This window comes from Gastrolobium bilobum, unplaced genomic scaffold (assembly GCF_033153095.1).
Source record: "Gastrolobium bilobum isolate Gb01-03AN ecotype WA unplaced genomic scaffold, APGP_CSIRO_Gbil_v1 utg2182, whole genome shotgun sequence".
NCBI classification, from domain to species: domain Eukaryota; kingdom Viridiplantae; phylum Streptophyta; class Magnoliopsida; order Fabales; family Fabaceae; genus Gastrolobium; species Gastrolobium bilobum.
The window spans coordinates 794,250-817,644 of NW_026899651.1; the positions used below are offsets into that span (position 1 = coordinate 794,250).

The 23,395-nt window shown below is 36.5% G+C and overlaps 2 protein-coding genes across 5 annotated transcripts; one reads left to right on the plus strand and one right to left on the minus strand.

Annotated features, from left to right (window-relative positions):
• Nucleotides 1-2,251: 2,251 nt before the first annotated feature.
• LOC133292269 (uncharacterized) lies at nt 2,252-10,644 on the plus strand. 3 transcript variants are annotated; one of them, XR_009748890.1, is made up of 9 exons: nt 2,252-2,546; nt 2,803-2,887; nt 6,260-6,301; nt 7,454-7,622; nt 8,522-8,574; nt 8,675-8,896; nt 9,794-9,840; nt 9,943-10,065; nt 10,147-10,644. XR_009748890.1 is itself a non-coding variant. In XM_061490664.1 (8 exons), exons 1-8 carry the CDS (start codon nt 2,317-2,319, stop codon nt 9,995-9,997), a joined length of 903 nt encoding a protein of 300 aa, XP_061346648.1. In that variant the 5' UTR covers nt 2,252-2,316; the 3' UTR covers nt 9,998-10,644. The 3 variants fall into 3 exon arrangements, 2 of the variants coding, with proteins under 2 accessions (XP_061346648.1, XP_061346649.1); XM_061490664.1 differs by having other exon boundaries at nt 9,943-10,644; XM_061490665.1 differs by having other exon boundaries at nt 8,750-8,896; nt 9,943-10,644.
• Nucleotides 10,645-11,915: 1,271 nt separating this feature from the next.
• LOC133292225 (uncharacterized) lies at nt 11,916-22,391 on the minus strand. Of its 2 annotated transcripts, none has more exons than XM_061490616.1 (9): nt 22,286-22,391; nt 19,828-20,153; nt 17,011-19,643; nt 16,755-16,882; nt 14,668-16,365; nt 14,261-14,309; nt 13,926-14,170; nt 13,482-13,583; nt 11,916-12,661 (listed from the first exon to the last, which is right to left on the minus strand). In XM_061490616.1, exons 2-9 carry the CDS (start codon nt 20,018-20,020, stop codon nt 12,427-12,429), a joined length of 5,283 nt encoding a protein of 1,760 aa, XP_061346600.1. In that variant the 5' UTR covers nt 20,021-20,153; nt 22,286-22,391; the 3' UTR covers nt 11,916-12,426. The 2 variants fall into 2 exon arrangements, with proteins under 2 accessions (XP_061346600.1, XP_061346599.1); XM_061490615.1 differs by having other exon boundaries at nt 14,668-16,461.
• Nucleotides 22,392-23,395: the final 1,004 nt, after the last annotated feature.

Here is a 23,395-nt window from a genome sequence, read left to right on the forward strand (position 1 = left end):
TAAATAGAAGAAAATTAAATGAAAAATGGTAAGGATAAAACACCAACAATGGGGAACCCACCAACACACAATAGATACAATACATAATTCATATCCCAGTCTCGAAAGTTCAAATATCTGCACTCTAAGGGGGTGTTTGGTTCAGGAGAATTTTTTTTTACTAGGAAAATGTAATTACTAAGGATCTGCATGGAAAGTGAGTTAGATAGGAAAGTTTTAAAAAAGTTGTTGGGTTAGGCAAAATTTCACCAGGAAAATTTAGTAAAATTCTTGAATGTGTGTTTGGTTGAAAATAAAATATTGATGGGAAAAATTATTGAAATTACAAAATTATCCTTTTAAAAATAATACTTTACAATCCAAAGTTAGGGGTAATATTGTCACCGTTTTGTACCACATTATTAACTTATTCGGTTTTCAGAAAAATACCACCTTCCAAGTTGCATTCAGGAACCGTGCTTTGTCGATTTTTTAACATGCAATTCAAGAAAGCTAGGCAACTTTCATTCATGGGTAAAAATTATGAGATCCGTGAACCAAACGTGGAGATCAGTTAAAGTCGGAATCCGAAAAATTTTCAAAACTCCTGAAGCAAACACCCCCTAATTGATAGAAAAAAAATTCGGATACAAATCGGAAACGAAAAAAGAAGAAGAAAAATTATGAGAGATTTATTGCACACATAATTTGGGTGGAGAAACATTAATCTCATTCTTAAGAATAAGGTTTACACATCCTATCAGAGGAGAAGGAAAGTCCTTAAGATGCCACCATGTTTATATTCTCTTATTTCTAGTCGGTGAGGAACCTAGTTTCTTTCTCCAAACGTGTGAGTGACAACAACACATCAATTCAACTTGAATAACTTCTGGATTTAAAATAACTAACAGAGACAAGGGATGATGGACGGAACATCCCTTTCGCACTAGAGTGCTTTCTATGTTTAAATTGCAATGAAAAGATATAGTAGCAGTGTCGATAAACTTTTTCCGTCTTTTCTCATTAGTAAGCAATTGATTACCAGAAAATACAAAATTCTTTCTCATCTGCCAAAAGTGAATCTATGGAAGTTCAGGATACACTTAATAATAGAAAGTCTAGACTAGTTGGGGGGGGGGGGAGTTGGGATATTTTTTCCCTATCACATTTATCTCATTCTTACTACTAACTAGTGTTATTACTAATATTATTATAAATTTATTTCACTGTTAGATGGATTATTAGAAAGAAAATAGAAAAGTATAAATTGTAACCCAATTAAATCAAATTGGAGAAAAAATTAATAAAATAAAATAATTTTTTTTTGATACAAAATGGTAACAAAGTGTACAACCATTCCAGGCCTGGAGGTTATTTATTGTAAAGTGCTCCCCAAATGAGTGCCTTTAGCATTCGAACATTTCTCACTTCATAGGCAATTTGGCAAGAATACATTCAGGAATCTAGCCAATCACTGATGGACCAACCCATTTTGTGTAAATAAAATAAGAATTCATTTTTTTAAAGTTACATTAAATAGTTTTATCTAATATTCATCGAAACGATATTATTTAGGGGCGAAAATCATGATATATTTATAATTTTAATTTATTGTAGAGTTATAATAATCTTTATCAATTCAATTTTTTAATTTTTTTAATCTCAAAACGCCGTGTCATTCTAATGAACATCAGACAATGAAAATTTAAGTAAAATTAGATACTTTTTCCATAAAATAAAGTTAAAAAAGAGAGGAAGAATATTGTGACAATCAAGTTGTGTTACTACCAAGTGACTATTAATTAATCTCAACGTTAGATCGATTATATTGATCCAACGATTATATTTATTTCCATCTTTGTATGGTCATGATTCCCCATATTTAAAGTGAAAGTACTAAATATGAGAAATCATAACCATACAAAGGTGAAAATAAATATAAAGTATTGAATTTAAATAATCATGACCATACAAATATGGAAATAAATATAATCATTAGATCAATATAATCGATCTAATGATAAGATTAATTGGTAGTCACTTGATTAATAGTAAGTTGTCACAATATTCTTCACCTAAAAAATAGCAAAGCTATCCACTAGGATTAGCCTAGTGGTGTGGGGTGTGTTAGGTGTTTGTAGTGTAGTGGTGTGTGTTCAATTCCCGTGAAAAATAAAAATAAAAATAGCAAAGCTGCTCAATGGAAGTTTTGCGAGTAAGAGTGGGGTATAATACTCATTTCATTATCGTGCATCCCTGATGGAAAGGCTCTTCTTGTTCTGTACATGCACTCTCTAACGGCAAAGCGAGTTCATCGATGCTCAACTCAACTCAACAATGGAAACCCTAAACTCAGCGACATCGTCTCCTTCGAGAATCAGTGATTCTAAGCCTCAAAGTTCTTCTCCACTGCCGTCATCGGTTCTCAGGCTATGGAGGCAAGCTGCGCAGCGGAATCTGAGGAACCAGTGGTCACAATTGGCGTCGTACAGGGATAAATGGTCCTCTATTTTTTCCGCCGGAAGATCTCATGCAACTGCTCTTGTCAACTCTCATATTTCCCAAAGGTATTAATCCATTAAGTTCCGTCCTTCTTTTTCTGTCGCGGGTTTCGTATTCAAAACTAACAAGAGAGCAATGAAGTGAACATTTATAATTTGGATGTTATGCAATTGCAATGGAATTTATCGTGTGTTTGTTCCAGCTTAAGCATTCCTGCTTTAGCGTCTTCTTCTTTTTTCGAATATATTCACAAGTTGTTTTATTGTGTTTGGCGTATGAGATGCTTGTGGTTATGCTGATGTTGTTTAGTAATTGATGTAGGTACATGCCTGATATGAAGTTAGGTGTTTTGAGCGATATGCCTGATATAAGAAACAGAGCTTGCGTGAAACTATTTAAGCAGCAGGTATTACTGATTTTTTTATTTATTTTTTTACTTGTCTTTCTAATTCAAGTTTTGCAAATCTTTCTCAACACTATTATTTGAATTTTGGATTAATTCCATTGAAAATTTTGCATTTAGTTTTTTTATGGATTTAGCTTTTAAGCTATTCTGAATATCTCTCAACTACACCAAACTGCATTTCATTATGCACTTTATAGGGGAGTAGGGGGCGGGGGAAGAACTATATGCGCCTGGGTTAGGCTTGAGTGGCTGGGTTGATTAAGGTTTAATTCTTGTTGTGCTAAAAAATGAAAGTTACATTTTGCATCGGAGCGCTAAGCAATCTGAATTTGTATATACTATATACTTGGACACTTTTCTACCACCCCCTCACCCCCTTATGTGTCTACTACAGCTTACCAACCCTTGGAGAAAAAAAAAGGATTCTTTAATATACTGAACGCCAGGAGATTTGTTGTATATTGTCTTTTGCATCTGATGAAACTGGCAACTATGGGCTTCATGGGTTATTGCTGATAGCACTTAATAGCAGATCAACACTTCTTTATTGTTGAAATTATATGATTTAGGTATAGATTGAGGAGAAGAGATAGAGAGAATGATAAAGATTGAATATTATGTGTTATGAGGTGATTGATGTGATTACAAACGACAAAGCTCTAATCCCTATTTTTACTAAATAGGGGCTCCTAAAATAAGGAAACAAATCATAAAATATAAAGAAATTAGGAAACTAATCCAAAGAGATCTTCTAGGATACTCTAAACCATATTAAGGTATAATGTTAATATTATACAGTATCTTTTAGATATTCTAGCACCCCCTCAAGCTAAACTCACTAAGCTTTAAGCTTGTTGCAAATAAACCCTTTAAAAAAAATAACCAAATAATATATTTTGAGCCCCACAAAACAAATCATGGATACTTGAGACGTTGGAGAGATAAACATTATTGGAAAGGCAACTCAACAACATGGCTGGAATGACCATAAGTCTAAAGAGCTGGTTGAAACATTGTGTGACCAAAAAGAAGAAAGTTTGATGGACTGGGCATCGGCGGAAATGTCTTGGCAATCAACTATACACAACAAAAACCTAAAACTTCTCCAAGTTCATCAAAAATAACATTTGGAAGCTTCAACCATACAACAACATAGGAGACCCAATCAAAGCACATCTGAGACAGGCCAAAGTGCAACTTTCTAACTTCTCCGAGGGTTAGATGAACAACAAGAAGGCCTGGACAACAATAAAAGGTATTGGGTGAATGCCGAAAGGCCTGGACAGCAATGGAAAGAGCTAGACAACCACAAATGAACAACGAACAAGGGAGGAAAAACACCTAACATCGAAAACGAAGGCCGAATGCATGATGAACAATACACCGGCGAAGGCGATGGTATGTTGCCGAACGCGGCCGGAAGATGCACAATTGCTGCCAGTCGTGACTCCACACACCCAAACACGTCGCTTCTCAATTTTGTCACTATTTTATGGTTGCCACCTACCACTCTTAGTTGTCTTCCACTGTCATCAAGCGAGCTTTCTAGCCGTTGATAACACCATCAAACTTGTCCCATCTAGATCAATCCATCCTTGGTGGTTTCAGGTTGAACCAACCTCCCAGGTGCTCTAACACAAAACATTCCTTTTTCTCTCTTATCTACACCACCACTGTTGAAAATTTATCATTGTCTGAGTGTCAACTCTATCAGCCAACCACACCATCGTCTTTAGCAACCTCTAGTCATCCAGCCCACCAGAGCTCTTATATGCCGCCGAAGCCTGTCGAGCTGTTGTTCAATTTTTTGGCGTGAGGGCACATCTGCCATCATTTTTGTTACCACCTGCATATGTAGGCTCGCCTCATTGTTCTCTTGCAGATCTACCCTCTTCTCCTTCAACCAGCATTGTTTAGGTAATGGGTTGTTGTTACCTGCCTCAAGCCTCTGATAAGCAGAAAAATCTTTGTAAGTATTTTCCTTCTTTGATTCCTTAAGTGTCTTTTCTTCCTTTACAAGCTAGCCCGCAATAACAAGAATAGATACTAAGTTGTTATATGTTGTTTAATCCCCGATAACTCAGCTTGAAGTGACCCACAATTCTTAACATGTGAACTTGACTTTGTCGGCTGCGGCTGATACGACCAGAAATCAAGAAAAGGGCTTGAAGAAGTCATACACTAGAAAGAAGAACAGAAAATAGTGTCTTTATTGCTGAATTGTTTGCAAGGATTACAAAGCGGGACTATCTTCTCCAAAGGGGAAATTCCCCTTCATAACTAAGCACTCTCAGTTACTCTCTATGAAATGTAAATGTGTAGATGTGTGTGATAATAGATAAGTCATTTCGTCATATAGCACCTACTCTTGAATTGACTTTACAATTGACTAACTAACTAGTTCAAACTCCTAATAAAAGCCTCAACTAATGCAACTGACTGCCTTCTGATATAGATCTCTAAGTCCTGTGTTCCCTTGTATTTATGTTCATAACAGTGGCGGTGGTGGGGTTGCTGATGGATTGTGTAAAATTCCTATCTCCATGATTGTTGTCGCTGATTTCATCTTTCCTTGATCCACCATTGTATTACTTGTGCATCCATCCAAGATCAACAATGGAGGCTTGGCCTGCAAATGCAGGACCTACGACCCCTCTGCCAATGATCTCTCATCCATCTCCATGGACAAGTTTGAGTTCGCTGGCTTTGTTGGAGATTCCTATCTCTCTTCCTCATGTGTCTCCTTGCCATCACTAAATTCTGGAAACCATGACCCATCATTGCATCTTCCCCTTCATCTTTCGCCTCAAATTTCCCCCTACCTGATATTGGCTTCAATACCGTTCATCTTCCTCCCCTTTTCCGACCTTCTTTTTTTTGTCCTTCTTCCATCTCGGTGCCATGCTCTGTTTTGCATCGCAAATACCTATGACAGAAGATACCTCCTCTTGTTTGGGGTTCTTGGTGAACATTGGGTGTGCCCAACATGCTACAGAGCTTTTTTCATGATACGTTTCAAAGGCTTTGGCAGGAATAAAGAGGCCAAAATTTTGTGCATGTTATTTATACGATTATTGGGTATATTTGGTATATGGTAGGAGCGAAATGCCTGCATTCTCAATGAGGTCTGTCTGCCCTTACATATTTTGTGGAATAAGGTTGTGTATGTAGCTCCTTTCTAATGCTTTACTATGTGTTTGGATCTTCATTTTCTTTTTGTTTTTCTTTTCAGGTGGATATCGTATTATCCTTTCGGTTGTATTATTCTGTTATCTCTCTAATAAAATTTCTTCTGTTATTGAAAATGATAAACCTTAAAGTATATCACATCATTTAAATATCTACAGAATGTGCTTTTTGTTGTTGTTTCAGGAACTTCAAAGGAGCGAATTGTTGTTGTCTTATAAGGATATGGTATTTTATATCCCTCTTGTTTTATTTCAAACTTGAACTAAAGATATATTTGTTCTTGCAAAGTATTGTAAGGAACATACAATTTGGCATGTATTTATGTTAAGATCTGTCAAAATATTAGAGTAAAACGCAACTAACACCGGAGAAATGGCCCAGAAGAACTGGATTTTATGTATGTTAATCAATGGAAGAAGGTACAAACAATATGAGACAGTAATGAAATAAAGGAAAAATACAAGAAAAGCTAAATGGTTTCCAGAGCAATTAGAGAGTGCTCTGGTTCTCTCCCAACCTGGTTTCCCAGCCCAAGTCCCAAGTTCCAAAATATATGCTTCACATCCTTCCCCTTCCCCATCTTATACTAAGCCTACCCTCCAGAATATTCTAAAGTTAGTTATGCCACCTCATTAGTAGCACATAATCCTCTACAACCCACCTTACATACACTTACATATATATTCCTACCAATTTACCAAAAATAATTGCTTTAGCCGCTCACTCAACTGAAAATTCGGAAGTGTTGTTGATGCCATATAATATTATTTTCAGTGTCTTTCAAATGTATGAAACGGGAAACAAAAAACACACACAAAAAATGACATACAAAAGCTGAGCACCTCTTTAACTGCCATGTTCATGGAAAATGGAAATTTGCAATCTATAAAGTTTGGTACTATAAAGCCCCCGTTCTGTGCAGGATTCATGAAAGGGGAAAATCTTCAGTGCTCCCACGGTACATAGTCCTTTACTAAAAATAGAAATAAATGAGACTCATGTGATACTAACCATAAAGGAATGTGTAGAATAAATACAATTAAGTGAGTTATTTTATTCTTTTAATGCATTCAGTGTTCAATACTACAGGAGTAGTATTGGAGAAATATTATCAGGAAAGGGTCAAACCCGTTGTGGGGATCTATATTAGGCAACCTTGCGTTTGCAAGAGGCTGATTACATGAATCAGACCTGTGACCTCTGGGCCACATGGTGACAACACCAACTGTTGTCCCAAGGTTCCTCTTCTATTGCAATTTATAAAGAAGTATTTCTGCAAAATTTAGCTGTCACATACTTGTATTTATCAAAGGCAATAGTTTACTGAATAATATCAGGTGTATTGATGTATTTCTTTTAATTTTCATGTAACTTCAGGTGAGCGTTGCACGTGACATGATCAATGTTAGCAGATCAATGAAGTGTTTCCTCAAAGGAGCAAATAATAGTTCAATTTTACAATTTTCTCATAACTCTGAAGACCAGAGTGACTCTGGAGATGGTGGTGGGATTCCAGTATTTGCATTTTTGTCGATCTCTTCACATGGTATTACAATATTCACAAATTAACATCTTGCATTGATCATTGATACTGTTGTACAATTCTTCAGTTGATTTGCTAGTAATCCCTTTTTTTCTTTTTCTTTTTTTTCATTTTTGTTTTATGCATATATTTTCACCCAGTGAAGTAACATATTAGATTAATATTAAAAAAAAAAAAAAGTAACATATTAGATCTAGCTAGAATAGGCATATTGTATAAACTTTTGATCCTTTCGAAGAACTTTTTTTTGTTTTCTATATCATAGAGTGACCAGATTGAATTTATGTTTCATCAATAAGACTGTATTTCACTTTTTCCCCTGTAAGTTGGGTAAACTTGCAATAAAGGAAAAGAAAAGTTTATAGAATACATGCTTGTTTCTGTCTTTCTAATAGAGTTGTCAGTTCTTAAATGTACTATACATGGTTAGACAATCAGAGGACAAGCCAGCTCCTTTGTGACCGGAATATCATGGGTTCGAGTCTGGAAAACATCATTTTACACAAAAAAGCAAGGGTAGGGCTGCATACTATCGATTTTCACCCCTACCTTCGCAAAGGTTTGCCCTTTTACACGGTTAGACAATCATCGAGGGTTTTAGTTTTGGCTAACCTAAATATAGTAGAATTTTGGAACTGTTTTGAGGGAAGCATAAATGAATGCGAAAAAACACTTGAATTCATGGTTATAAGTTTTAATTTAAAAGTTCCATCAGAGGAGTTAGGCTAAATCTGAGAAAATATTACTGAATTATAATGAAGTTTCTTCCACTTACAAATCAATGTACATCGTTAACTTTGTTTCCATTTAACATAACAAATGGGGGAAATCAGAGTGCAATGTATTAACTGACATATATTTTCCTGTAAATTATGATAAAATTACACGTTTTGAAATCTCAGAAAAATTTGCTGAGGAGCTGGTTCAGATGTTTAGCTTGGAATTGCGTTTGAAGGTGAAATATAATTTCTTTGCAGTTGCTGTGCTTTTTTTTTTTTTCATTTTATATTTGATTGCTGATTTTTCTTATTGGGGAACTTATTTCAAATGGGCAGCGGTTACTTGTTCTTGGTTTTATGTCCATTGGTTATGATGCTTCACAAGTAAACCAGTTGCATTGGTCAGCTCAGCTTTATGCTGATGAATTCAAAGATTTGAGAGACTGCAATCTGTACTGTGAGGATACTCATGGGCCAGTTCCACCAAGACTGAGAGATGGGAAATCTGACATGGTTGCTTTAAGATTTGACAACAAACCCAACCCTGAGATTTTACAGGTATTATATTCAATATGGTATATGCTCTTGAATTCATTATAAAGTGTCTATATTTGAGGCAAAGTTATCAAATGCGGATTGCGGCATGTCGTGGCCAACCCCAAAAAATGTTATAGCGCTATAACGGGTTGCGGTTGCAGAAATATCAGAATAGATATATGACAGAAATAATGACAAAAAGAAACATTTTTTAAAGGCACAGATAACAGAAGTGACACAGATAGACTAAAAAATCCTTAAAAATTTTCTGTTACCCATTTAAATTTAGGAAAAATTGACATTTTGCCTTATGACAACAATATGGCCGTGATTTGCGATCGCAATGGCTGTTGCGTTCCGATGCGGTTTCTTGCGGTGAGGCACCGCAATGCCCATGCGGTGTGGCTCGCGGCGCAATTAACTACTATGATTTGAGGTTTAAAATTGATATGTTAGCTATCAATTTGATACTCCAAAGCTACACTATTATAGTTTAGACTGATTTTAATGGGAGGAAGAATAAATTTCTTAGCCATCTGGTGGAGTAAGTATCCTCTTCCTGGGTAAGCTAACATGACAAGAGTCTGGTGCTGGATCTTCTTACTTCCTATACAATGTCTTTGTAAGGGTTGATTCACTGTCACTTATATTGGAGTCCTTTCCTCTTTCTGATTAAAAAGAAATATGTGAAGGATACATTTTAGCATAAAGAAATGGGAAATTTACATTTAACATATGAAATTACTGATTTGGTAAGCAAGTTTGAGAACAGATCAGATAGGGATACTGTGGTAATTATTGTTTTCTCCCTACTTTTAATCCTTTGAACTTAAAATAATACATGTTTTTTCTCGTACATATATAATTTATAGTTTCCTTTCTATCATGGGATTGTCTAAATTTAATTCTAAATCACAGGTTTATTTAACAACATGGCTTGCAGAGGCGAATGTCGACACTTTCAGGTTGGACTACAATGAAATGTTATAGTATAAATTTATATAAATATATGTGGCTAAAATGCATGTTTATCTCCCCCATCCTTTCCTGCCCTCCCTTATTCACAGGGTGAACGAGATATTTGCAGTTATTGGGGAGGAAATGCATATTAGCATATGTTAAAGCTGCTGTCATCACGAGTGACGTCTCAGTACTGAATGATGAGCATGTTGTTGGAGTCAGAATGAGTGGTTAGACCTTAGTGCTCTTTCTAAAGATATTTTCTATACCAAAAAAGAGTGGTAAGAGATGTTTATTGCTTGCTGCTGCAGTAAAATCCATAATCAAGTCATGGAGATGAGTAGTTTTAGTCTCATTCTCATAATAGTAACAAGTTGTGAACAGACGAAAACCAGGTTCTTCATATGCGGATGAAATTTGTTCAAAGTCAAACTTTAGGAATTATGCGGGAGATGGGTGGGTGTTCATATGAAATTCTTCATATGTGAGCAAATGGGTGTCTGCATTGGATGCATCATATGCTCAACTATATCGCAAATATGCAGGAGGTACTTAACTATTTTACTGTGTTTTTCTTCTTCCTGTTTTGACCTTCAGGGAAGGTTTATAACATTTTTCTTTTTAATAAAATAAAAAAAAGGCTGCTAGTCTTACTACTTCATTGTCAAATCGGAATGGGCCAATTTTGATACGTTAGACACCCATGTGTCCAAAGCTATTATTAAAAAGAAAAAATAAATTGATGTAAACAGAAATTTAGCCAACAAAATGTGATGCTGATGTTAGTTTAATTTTATATCATCTTTTGATTTAATATATTTTAAAAGTGCACACCGTAGATAGCCGGTGTAATTATGCATTTTAGGTTTGTTTCCTTTTGGTCCCCACTATTTGCTTATTGTAATATAGCTGTACAATGGTGACAAAAACAGTTTTTATGTTGGTTGCTTTCATTAAGATACGGCCTTTACGACTCTATTTGTGAGATACCGGCCTTTTCTGTTAAATCCAAATTCCCCATATCTGATGTTTCATACCAAAAAGATCTGTGAATATGTTGTGACAGCAAATATTAAATTTCTTTTTCAATGCTTTTTTGAGTTGACTATCATTATTCTTGAAGTTGGCATCTTTCTTTGGATGTGCCCATGTACGACAAAAGCTTGAAAATACGATGATTTATACACTGGCCCTGCCCCTGCCCCGTGGCATGTTTGGTTGACTACGTTGGACGTTGGTCACGACACCATCGTAACATTAACCCGTAGCATATGTGGGAGTTAACCAGCAGAGAGAAACTGATTACTTCCTCCGGTTTATTAACCCCTTTTTTATTTCATTTTTCAAAACATGCTTTAGTAAACATTTAAGTCAAACATCAACTCATTTGATTAAAGACATTCTGAAAAATTAAAAATGATTGCTCCAACATCATAGATCGGAGTCCATGTAAAATGTGCACTTCCGAAGATGGGGCATGGAGGTAATCGAGGAAGAAATAAACATGGTGTAACCCATTTATACCACTATATTATCAAACTATTATCTTAACACGCCGGACATTTTAATTTGTTGAGATTATTTCCCACATAATACATCGAGGCAGTAAAAAAAAAGCCGTCAAACTTGAACAGATCATTGTCAAAAACAAGGAAAATTTTTACAACACCTAGCTAAAATATAAATCCCTTATGAGCGCTTTACAGACAATACTCTAATACAAATTTAAACTTCTGAGACAATCAAGTGTTCGATTTTAAGTATATTTGGGTCAAACCACAAACTAATAAGGTATAGCCGTTACTGAAGAGGCAATTCTCAATCTGAACCTGTTTATATTTTGAATTGTAGGAACCAAGAATGTTCCCTAGAGGCCTTAAATTTATAGGTGGTGGTTGTGCAAGAACTGAGGGCTTAAAAAGCCCACGGGCAGGGACTACACGGGGAAATACAGGAAATTTGAAATTTAAAGAATAAATACATAAATGATTGAGTGAAGCAGAGCTTATGCTACACACATTATCTTACAATATACAAATACAGGAAAATGATTTGAAATTGAGAAAATAAAAATGATTCAGTAAACACTAAACTTCTGCTAATTAACCAGACAACCAAGCCAAATGGCATTGTTAAAACTAGGAAGATGCATACATTATCTTACTAGATACGAATACAGGAAATGATTCAGTAAACACTAAACAGCTCATGCTTTATTAAATGGGGGGAAGGGGGAAGTAGAAGTGGAAAGAACTAACTTATGCTAAATTCAAACCGAGCCAATGGTATGGTTAAAACTAAGTAGACTGCATATATTATCTTACTATATACAAAAGGCTTGGAACCTGAAAACCAAAAGTAAAAGATAACTAGATTGCAAAGATCTAGACATACATACATATATAGATTGCAAAGATCTAACAGCCTCCATTGGTTGAGAAGGCAATCTAGTACCATTCTTCTCCTACATTGCCAGTTGTATGGTTCTATGGCGATGAAGTGCAATAATATAAGTTGAAAGAAAAGAACCAGAAACGGGAAGTTGTGGAGACAACTGACCAAGAAAGATGGAAAAATGAATTAATAAATTATCAAAGTGAAAGACATTGTACCCTGTCTGGGAGATTTCTAGGCATTGGAACAGCAGTAACATATCTCTGGGGCTGTGATTTCTGAGCATTTGCAGTTGCATCAGAAGATGACGAAGTCTCCGCCCCATCATTTTGCCCCCGTCCATGGAACTTGGCAAATCGATTGATCACAGAAAATCTTTCTAAATCTTGACACTCCAATCTTAAGTCCAAAACTGAAGCTCTGCTATCCAATCTGCTTCATAAAGTTGAAAAATATAAGAAACGAGAGTACAACAAAAATTGTAGCTTTCATGTAAAAGACAAATGAAAGCGGTGGGTTGAAACAAAAACCTAAAGACAGTAGCAGAGTAGAAGGCAACCCAAATAAAGAGGAAAACACAAGGCCAATATTTCCATATCCCGGTATATAAGCGCTATGGGATATTGCAAATACCATCATTACCATGTAAAATCAAATTGTTAAAGGCAAACCAATAAAAAGGTATAGGCACAGTACTCCAAAAATTTTCATCATCTGTCAGATAAGCACCATTATATTCTCTTCCCTTACAACAAAGGGTACGAGTTATCTTTATCAACACGTTGATCTAACTTCACTTCTCTTCTTTTTAATCATCCATCTTGCTTGAGAAGAGATACAAGTAAAAACACAAAACTACTTCCATTTTAAAGACACCTCTTACCACTTATGCCAGCACAGTCTGTATCTCTATCTCATGAGCAATTGAGCCCCATTCTAAGAAGCAAAAAGAACGTAAACCAGTCAAAGATAACAGCTCCATATTTCAACTTCGTCTTCCAAATCAATTTTTCTGTGAAATTTTATTTTTTATAACCACAAAAAAGAAAGAACGGGAAAAGGCAACAAATCTTATAAAAACCCTTCAACACTTCTAGACATAATATCAAAGCATCTGTTCTTTTGCATTCATACACACAGATGAGCCTGCATATGAAATTTGTAACTTATATAGAGCAGCCATACTATTTGCCATTGATTGAAAAAATAAAATTATACATTGAAAGTATCAAACTGAACACTTTGATAGTACCTCAATATATCATTTTCCAGTTTTCTTGCTCTACCAACAAAGTCTTCCACTTTGAAAATGTACTGATCAACTTTCTTGGATGCATTAAGATTATCGGGCAGGCTACAGAATATATCAACAAAAAAATTCAGAATATTGTATGAAGCACGCATCAAGTAAGAAAAGTAGTTTATCGTGAGAGTGAGATGAACAAATCCTAACCATTGGATTGTGCATGTAAGATCAAGATTAAAACATAAAAAGTCATTTGACTCTTTTAAGTGGTCATTTGACTTTCAAATAACTTCTAATCATGACCATTCATGTTAAATTAAATGGTCAAGATCAGTTTTTCTCACATCTCACAATAAGATAGCGCCCACTTGATAGCATCCAATGACCTGTTCACAACCATTATATACTCACTTCAAAAGAAAAAAAGAAAAAAAGAAAAAAAAATCTTACAGGTTTTTGCTGCCAGGGGGTATGAGTGTGTCACTTCCAGAACATGAGACTGAACTACATGCATCTCCTAACACTAATCTAGCAACAGAGTAGACCACACTTTCATGATGCAACTTGACATCTGCAGAGAGAACTGCTGCTGAAGGAGAATTGAGTAGTTGCTGCATAAGCTGTGTAGTCAAGACAAGTCTTCTTTTTGACTTCATTGTTGGTGATTCTTCGACTAGCTCAGCATCGTCCTCAACCTAAAATTGTATATGGAGCAACGTGAACTCACTCATTAACAAATGAATGTAGAGATTCAGTTGCATAGACTGAATTGATTATGAACAAACCTTCTCAATCAATCTATTTGCAGCTTGGGCCCAGTCCAATTCTGCCACACTGCCAAATAATCAGAAACCACAATCTTCTTAGAAGAAAAAAAGCCATAACAAATTAATGAACACAAAACAAGACCAAAATATATTCACGTAGCAAATGTGCAAGGCATAAACTACTTAAAGGCAATTGAAAACACATAGTATCAACTGGAGAAAGCAACAAGATCTTTTCCTACTTCAAGTCATCAGCAATAGCAACAGCAAATTGTAAATGCAGTAAATGTTTAGATTAGCTTATTTTGTGTTAAGAAAACTTATAATCAAAATTGTCAAAAAGAACTTTTGACTAAAAAGTTGTTTTTTGTGTAAAAATTAATCTAAACCAAGCATATGCTAAATCACATAATTTTGTCAACCACCTGATATCTTGAAGCCTTTCAGAACCTTGTCTCAGTTCTTTATGCCATGGCATGAGTTCAGATGTGGCACTTTTACGCTTCATTGATCTCATATTAAGCAAATCAGGTTCAACAGCAGCAGGAGGCAATAACTGAGAAGGCAAATGCTCACTTGCAACTGAAGTAGGCATTGAACTTTGCCTAGAATTACCAAGCTGACCAGCATCATTGAGACTATTAACTTGCTCCATTGCATTACCAAGATGCAAACTACCAGATTGGTTCCTTACAATGAAAGGCTGGTCCATAATTTTTGGAGGAGTCATTGTCCGTATATCATACATTGGCAACATTTTACCATTTTTAAAAGTTCCATATTGCTCAAACCATGATGGAGCCATCTGAGGATTTATCACAGAATGTTCACTTCTACCAGAAGTTGCTTTGTTACTATTAATGACATCAAGAGCATTTTTCTGGCTATATCCAACCACCTCCTGAGAAGATGCATTAGTGTCTCGTCCCTCACCTGGCTTTGTTGGAAAGCTTAGTATATTCGGATCTGATGGTGGCACTGAAGAATTATTTCCTGACACATCTTTGATCATTCTATTGTATCCGTATGACAGTTGTCCACGGTTGGAATCCGCCTGCTGTCTGCCCACCACATTATCTGAAATTTTGAATCTCTTGACATCTTGATCACTAGGATCAATCTCCATATTTTTTGTGGACTGGACTTGATTTAGCATGGAGAAATTCTGGTGCAAAAGAGTGTTTGGTCTTAACGACCGGCCAAAATCTTCAATATCTCTAGAGGTAGCAGCTGGGCTAGATTGAGATGTATCAGGCATATATTTCGCAACATGTTCCTTCACATGTGATGCACTCGCAGTCTCTTCAGCAGCATCAACACTCTCAGGCAATACCCGCTGCCCAGAAAGGTCATTAACATCTTGCTCTGAATTGTCAATACCAGGCTTCTGTGGTCCTGTTGTAGTTTCACAAACATTAATTGGTTGGGGACGTGATGGAATCTTCAAAGCATTGGGATGTTGCTTGCTAGAAACACTTGTCCAAACATTGTGTAAAACTTTAGAAGGGGCGCCATGTAGAGATGCATTAAATGTAACAGAAGGATGAGGAGCTGTGCCAGCCTCCAATGCCGAAATTTGCATGGCAGGATCTACAGGACGGATTTGGTCTATACCACTGAGTTGGGACATTTCCTGAGCAGATGCCAATTCAGACTTACTAGTTTGAGCTCTTTCACAATATTCATCTATCTGATTCATGGAAGCTGTCCGATCAACAAAAGTTGCATTATCACATTGAGCATTAGCTACTTGTCCACCAAGATTAACCACATTCTGATTTTGAGTATGGATCCGGGAGAAAGGAAAGCCAGATGTGAAAGCCTGTGGAACATTTCCCAGCACACTGTACTGCAAGGCTTTATCAAAAATTTGTCCTGAGGAACCAGAAATGTTATTCCTAAGCTCATTAGACGACTCTCGAGAAGGAAAAGTCTGAGTAACAGCCAACCAAGTATGACCCTTATCTGCTGTCTCAGATGCAACTTGTGGTGTAGCATGAGAAGATGCCATAGGAAGCCTTTGAGTAGGAGGAGCCAATTGTAAACCAAAGCCTTGAGATGAAGAACTTTGACTTCGTTGAGGTTGTACAGAAGACCCATCAGATGATTCAGTATCCAGCACCCTGGAAGATAAATGGCGGTTAGAAGTGCTTGTATTTGTTGCAATGCCATGCTCCCTTGACTGATCCACTTTATGAAGAAGCTCAAGAATATTTTGACTACAATAATTTTAACAAATCAATGTAAACAGTTGAGCTAAGGTCGCCATGTATGATGACATGGAAGAGTGGAGTAGTAGGAAAAGGAAATAAAAAGAAACCAGTAAACAAGATTACAGCACCAATTAGACCAGAAATTAACTAATGAAAAAGTAAAACAAGCACATGTCATGGTTACTTCCCATTAAAAATGTTTGAGCAAATAATAATTTAGAAGGAACTACCAAATCATGACACACAAAATTCATGAGCTCAAAAGAAAAGCAAGAAGAATATTTTCGATGTTCAAGTACCTGGGTGAAGAAGTCTTGTTTAAGGCATAGTTACCAACACTTCTATCAAATGGAGTCAATGTTTTCTGTATATGACCACCAGGCAGTATGCTTTTTGAAGCATTATCATCCAAAAATTTTGAGTCATCCTGAAAAGCAGGTGCATACCTCTGTCAAATTTTAAAGAATTTTAACAAATTTTGATTCTCAAGTAGAGAAAAATCTGTGCAATCAATAGAGTGATACTTGCATAATAAGGGTAAAGTCTTAAAATTACCTTCTCCATTTCAGTATAATTCCCATCAGAATAACCATATTTTGACTGCCCAGGATAGCTTTGGTCCTGACCTTTTAGTCCTCCAAAGGGTTGGTGGGGCACAGGCTGTGAATTTATGACATGTTTGTTTCCATAAGATTCTACGTCAACACCAACATCCCCCATTGGGTGATACTGAAATTTACGAGTTACAGGAGGTCTTCGATTTCCCTGAGCAGATAACTTTGGACTACACAAATCACTTCCATCAAAACTAGGATTTTCTCTCAAACCACCAGCTCTTTGATGGGAATGATTAGAGCCAAGACCATCAGCTGATTTATCCTTTTTGTTCGAGTTTTCCACATCATGTGCCTCACCTTCTGACTTTTTGTTTTTTAATGACTCCAAAACTAAAGGGTTCTTCTCCATATGATGCCTATACTTTCCTGGATCTTCATTTCTTCTGTATCCCCCCATCGAATCTGCATGTCTCCACACATCAACATTAGGGAGCTGCTGGTTGGTTTGCCGGCTGACCCATGTAGCACCTGAATTTGGTATGGCGGCAATACCATTCATACCAGAATCTTCCGCACAAACCGGCACATTACCTGCAGACTTTACATGTTCCAACCCAACAGATGAATTAGTATCAGAATCAGGTTCCCACATAGCAGGGACCTGGCCCATATCCTCTTGCATAGCTCTATCACGATGGCGCTGCAACACATTTTCATTTTCACGGGTTCTCAAAGTAGAATTGTTATCAGGCAGGGCTGATTTGATAGGATTCCATCCATTAGATCTATTGAATGGCTCACCACTGCTATTAGGGGATGGTAGCGCATGTTGATGGGTCCAAGAACCTGAAATAACCTTTTCATTTATTTCTAAACCTGAGGAGTTAACAGCATTTCCATAAATATGACTCCCTTCTGCAATTGGTTTTTGCTGAGGGCTGCAATCTAACCATTTGCCTCGTTCTAAAAACTGTGGAATTGATCTTTGAGAAGAATCAGTTTGTAGCCTGTCATGCTGTTCCTGTACTGTATCAGCACCTGATTGATGAAATCCGGGAAGACCAGAATAGTTTACAGTGGTATTGGGCCTGCTAAGATCATTTGACCGAAGAAAAGGTCTTGAATTTATATTGGGTGCTGACTGCAAGTTATTGTCAGCCCAGACTGATTGCTGTTTGCTGCTATGAATGGTTTGAGGCCGCTCATTTCCAGATGAACGTTCAGTATTCCGGAAACTTAGACCACTCCATTCTTCCTGTATACCCATTTCACTACTAGAAGTTTCAGCTACAGCAGACTGCATAAGTGCACTCCAACTCCCACTCTGGACAGATGGAAATCCACTAATACTATCTGTATCATCCAGCATATTGAAACCCGTATTCCTACCAAACCCATCCCAAAGGCTGTCATCTGAACCAAATAAAATCTTCTCTTCTGTTGGATCTAAGGTAGCCACATTCTGTGAAGGAGGAACCTGCATTACCACTTTGTCCTGAGAAGTCTCAGAAGATCCAGCTAAGTCCTGCCTCCCATGAAAATCTTCAAACGGTACATTTCTTTGTTCAGAATTCACTTGCTGCAAGTTCTCCATATTTAGTCCACTACTTATACCTTGAGCAATAGAACCAAACAAACTTTTTCCTTGAGTATCCTGTCTTGAAACTGAAGTTCCATCATTTGCATTAGTCTGATCTGAAACACTAGCATACTGATGAGCTGGAAATGAATTACCACTGGCTGATATATGTGGCAGTGCTGTCTTGTCAACTTGAACATGAGAATACTGGTGTTGGTTAGAAACCTGAGACACTGCAGGCTTATCTCCTTGAACATGAGAATACAGGTTAGTTGTACCTCTTGAGCCAGAAATTGGAAGCCCATAAAGAGACTGATCTCCCTGATTAGGAACCAAACCCATCAGGCGCAGTTGTTCAGGAGATAATACAAGTCCATTAGAGGAACCTTGCACAACTGGAGATCCACCACGCTGGAGCCAATTAGCATTAGTTGCCATAACTTCAGGCTGCCAGAGAAGGTTAGATGCCTCATTGATGGGAATACCATTGATGAGAGATGCAGAATGGCTCGCAACTGTCTGTTTCGAAATGGAGGAAGCTGGAGTCATAGAACTCTGTTGCCTAGCTTCTAGATGATGAAATTGTTGCTGCCTTTGAATTTCTTGCATCTGGTTGAGTATCACTTGCTGTTGTAAAAGATGCATGTCATTCATCCCTGACTGCTGTCTGGGAAAAGATTGATGCAGGCCTGAATAACGACCACTTGTTGGCTGTTGACCTCCAAAAAAATCATAATTGACAGGAGACTCAGCAGCATCAGTCCTACTCAAGTTTTTCTTGTAGAGTTCAAGACCAGCCCCTTGTTGTGAATCTAGCACTGATACTCCTCTTGATAGACTTGATACGCCCTGCATATCAGCTTCTGTATCCACTCCCAAAATGTTTGCTTCGTTTTGCCTAGACTGGAAAACCTGATGCCCCTGCATATAGCCATTAACAGCAGTAGGATGGTTTGGGGATTGATTTCTCCCAGAGTCAGGCCTCAGATTTGATTGTGCCAGGTTCAAACCATGTCGCAAATGTGGAGCACTAGTGTGACCCTGCTCAGAATCTTTGTACAAGTAAAAGGAAGTATGATTAGTAACCAAAAAAGGAAAAAAACCACATAAACGTCAAAATCGCAATTATAACTTATGTTAAACCCGTAGGGGTACAAAAGTGTAATTGTGCAAGCGAATATATTATCATTGATAAATGATTAAGAAAAAATTCAAACATATATATAAAACTTCTACCGGATTGCTGTGGATTAAAATTCTTCAAATTGGAAATAAAAGGTGCACCAGTTGGTCTCTGGCTACTAGCCCATAAATTATTGCTTAGCCCTGGCCAGTTCCCGTCAACTGCCTGTGAATGATACTGACCCTGGGACAAGTTCTCTTGACCAAAAAAATTATGCACCCTGTCTCCTACTTCGTTTCCAGGCATAGATAACCCAGCCCAAATTTTCCAGCAGATAACTATTTATAAGAAGGCCTACTGAATCCAGAAAGATCAACAAAAAGTTTCTCCAAATATTATGCTGTCCAAAAACACACCTCTGAGCAACTATCATTTACTCCTGGAATTTAATAAAGAAACAAAATATTAGCTGATAGAAGAGTTGTTGAAAGATATGAAAGGATAACAATAACTGATGTCTCAAGCAATATGCCATACTCAATCACCAGGGCACAACAGTGAAATGCAAACAATTCACACACATAAAACAACACAAGTTTTCATGATGCAATATGATAATCATGGTGTTGCCAAATGAAATTGCAAAGTTAAAAGCAGCCATAAAGCTTTTTTCCTTGCAGGCCAGTTTAGAACATGCTTATAATGCAATCAAAAGAAATTTTGGAACATTACTGATTGATCTAAAACACATGACTGGAAAGTGTAAGCCGAAGCACAGAGGCTCATCAGGTTATATATCCAAAATTAAGGTTCTCGGGGTTCCTTCTTAAATAAAGAAAAATATGGAGAAAAAATAATTAATGAAAAAAGGATTGCATTTCTGAGTTCTATAACCAGAAGTATTACCTGTGTCACAAGGTTGAATCACAGCTTATGTGCATAAACCATAATTTTTGGTTTCAAATACTTTTTATATATTCACATAATCACAGGTACAGGATGTTCTTCCTTACCTATACTAGTACTGCCATCCTAGCTCAGCATCAAAAAAGTACTAAAGGTTCAAAAGAAATTATCCTTCTCTGATAGTATCTACTTACAAAAAGTATTCTTTCATCATGAAACAAGTCTCAACACCACTCAAAAATAAATAAATAAATGAACAAAATAATGAAATATGTTGGCCTCCCTATTAGCTATATATACATATACAGCTAATATATATGTATATATAGCTAATACTCCCCCTTCAAAGTTTATATCCAATTGAAGGATTGGTGCACACGACTGACACAAGGAATCAAAATGGAAATATTTAAACAGGTTGTGACAATTTCCTAATCAGTCATACCAATGAATCTTAAGAAAGAAAGAAACACAATTATGAAATAGACATGCAAAACCTCAAACATGTTTCCTACACATTTTTGCGTTGGAAAAAACCAGAGTCCTGCAAAAATGGGAAGAACTGCAAAGCTTCTATTTTGCATTGCCTATACACAGCTTCATCTTTTCTATTTTACAAATGGGTGTTGTTCTAGTAATGGCATTCAATATTATCATCTGCGCTATGAAATACTTGTAACCCTTTGTTTAAAACTAATCCTATAATTTATCATCCTCGAGACATTTGACAATTGCATCACATTTACGGCAACTGGCAGTAATTCTTAAAAAATAAAAGCAAACTCCAATTAATTGCAAAATCATAACCAGTAAACATCCCAAAGAGCAAACTTATCCAAAACTCCAAAACATCCACGGTATCAAATTTTTCCCTTTGAGTTCTGTGTGTACACATATACTTCAACAACAACTATAAAAAGAGGTTCACCGCAAAAACCCATCACCTCTGTTCATGCCTTGCAGTTCCATATTCATCTGGCATCCACATGGATATAACTTGAAGTAACCCATTTTTAATACCAAACCCAAAATTAACCGAGTATAATCTACTTACATAAATCACTTACACGACTCAAATTGTCAGTACAAGAAACCCTCCCCCTTCATTTTCCATAGACTACTACGGGAAGGTAGACGTACATGACACTAATTTCATATTGGTATGCCAAGAATTCATACTCTCACTTCCTAATACAGCAGCAACCCAAAACTAGGAAGAAGATATTGAAGCAAATACTAGCAGACGGGGAAGATGAAAACCACAACCAAAAACGAAAATCTAAAATCAAAATATGCACAATTCACCTAAGCTGAAATTTGCTCACTTCTTAAAGAAATGGGAGGAGGCAAAACAAACACAACTCAATTACCACTCCTTTTTCCCTACTTTCCCAGCATGTGTGCTCACCCCAAAACCGAAAATCACTAAAAAAAAAATCTCAAAGTTATCACCGAAACGCAAAAGATCGGAAAACAGCACAATTCGAGCTCACAATCCGCATTCAAATTGACAAAACGACACAAAACGACAAAACGAGCTTCCAAAATCACGCCCAAGACGAAACACCAAAGACCGAAGCATAGATTTGCTTTTTAGTTTCTTTTTCCCTGAACAAACGAGAACACTAGGGTTTATAGAGATAGAAACATAGTCCATGAACTCACAGTGACATTGAGAAGCCTCCATTGAAGCTCAAAACTGATCCAGCGAGAGTGTTGAGAAGCCAAGCGTTAGGGTTCGAAGCGGTGGAAATGAAAAAATAGGTGTCTCTCAGCTCACACAGATAAAGTGATCGAAATAGTGCGAAATTTTCAACGAACAGAGGAACAAAGCTCAGGCTCGGCCCGAAGGTAAGCTTCGGAGGACCTTAGCTAATTGGTTCGGATCCGAGGCTGGACCGTTCTCACTTCTCTCGCTAAAGATGTGTCTTAGCTATAGACGGACAGCCCAAGAGGAAAGATGGCATGTGAAGAGTTGTTGAGAGTAAATAGGACATCGAATTGAAATGAGACACGTGGTATGATGACGGCACAATTATTTTTTCTTTAAGCTGCTGGGCAGAAAAGCCCAATGCCTTTTTCTTTTAACGGGTTAAGCTATTTTTTATTAGACCTTGTTAAGAAGATCTTATTATTAAAATGATGTTTAAAAGATTTATGGGTCTACGTTTCTTATAAAAGTGTATAAGATCAAAATGAAATCATATAAAAAGGAGAGAAAGAAAAAAAATGGACCTACATAATTTTTTTGCAGTGTTTTTAAACTCAGTTCAGTCACTAATTCAACCGATTTAATTAAATTTATATTAAATCATATGATAAATATATTATAAAGTGCATTTTGATCAATAATTGAGAGTAGCCTAGTGGTAAGCAATAACACTACTCACTTCCATAGGCTGGATTCGATATTTCATCTAATAAATTATGCTCACAAGACCAAGTTAATTAAAATCGAGATTTTACCTAAAAACAAAAAGGAGAAATAAATCAATTTTTTATTGTAAAAAATCGTAAAAAAAATAAAAGCACTTGAAATTTTGATAAAAAAAAATCATAAAAACACAGTTCTAAAACTATATTTTCAACTACCATATGCACAAGACAAGTAACCTTTATAATTAAGTAAATCAAATCACACTCATCCAATAACTTTTTTCTCTTTCGTTTAAGGTGAGAGCTTTTTTGGTGCTACGAGAGCACCATGCTCCCTTCTAAAAATAAAAAAGGGAAGGGTTTGAAAATGGATTATGAAAAAAGAAGAGATTAAAATGA

What these genes read in the sequence shown, in the direction of transcription:
- LOC133292269 (XM_061490664.1), top strand. Translation starts at nt 2,317, where the DNA reads ATGGAAACCCTAAACTCAGCGACATCGTCTCCTTCGAGAATCAGTGAT. An exon ending in TGAAACTATTTAAGCAGCAG is followed by an intron (nt 2,888 to 6,259) that starts GTATTACTGATT and finishes TTGTTGTTTCAG; the next exon opens with GAACTTCAAAGGAGCGAATT. An exon ending in GCGAATGTCGACACTTTCAG is followed by an intron (nt 9,841 to 9,942) that starts GTTGGACTACAA and finishes CCTTATTCACAG; the next exon opens with GGTGAACGAGATATTTGCAG.
- LOC133292225 (XM_061490615.1), bottom strand. Translation starts at nt 20,020, where the DNA reads ATGCCTGGAAACGAAGTAGGAGACAGGGTGCATAATTTTTTTGGTCAA. An exon ending in TTTTAATCCACAGCAATCCG is followed by an intron (nt 19,644 to 19,827) that starts GTAGAAGTTTTA and finishes ACTTGTACAAAG; the next exon opens with ATTCTGAGCAGGGTCACACT. An exon ending in CTGGAAAATGATATATTGAG is followed by an intron (nt 12,662 to 13,481) that starts GTACTATCAAAG and finishes TTTATGAAGCAG; the next exon opens with ATTGGATAGCAGAGCTTCAG.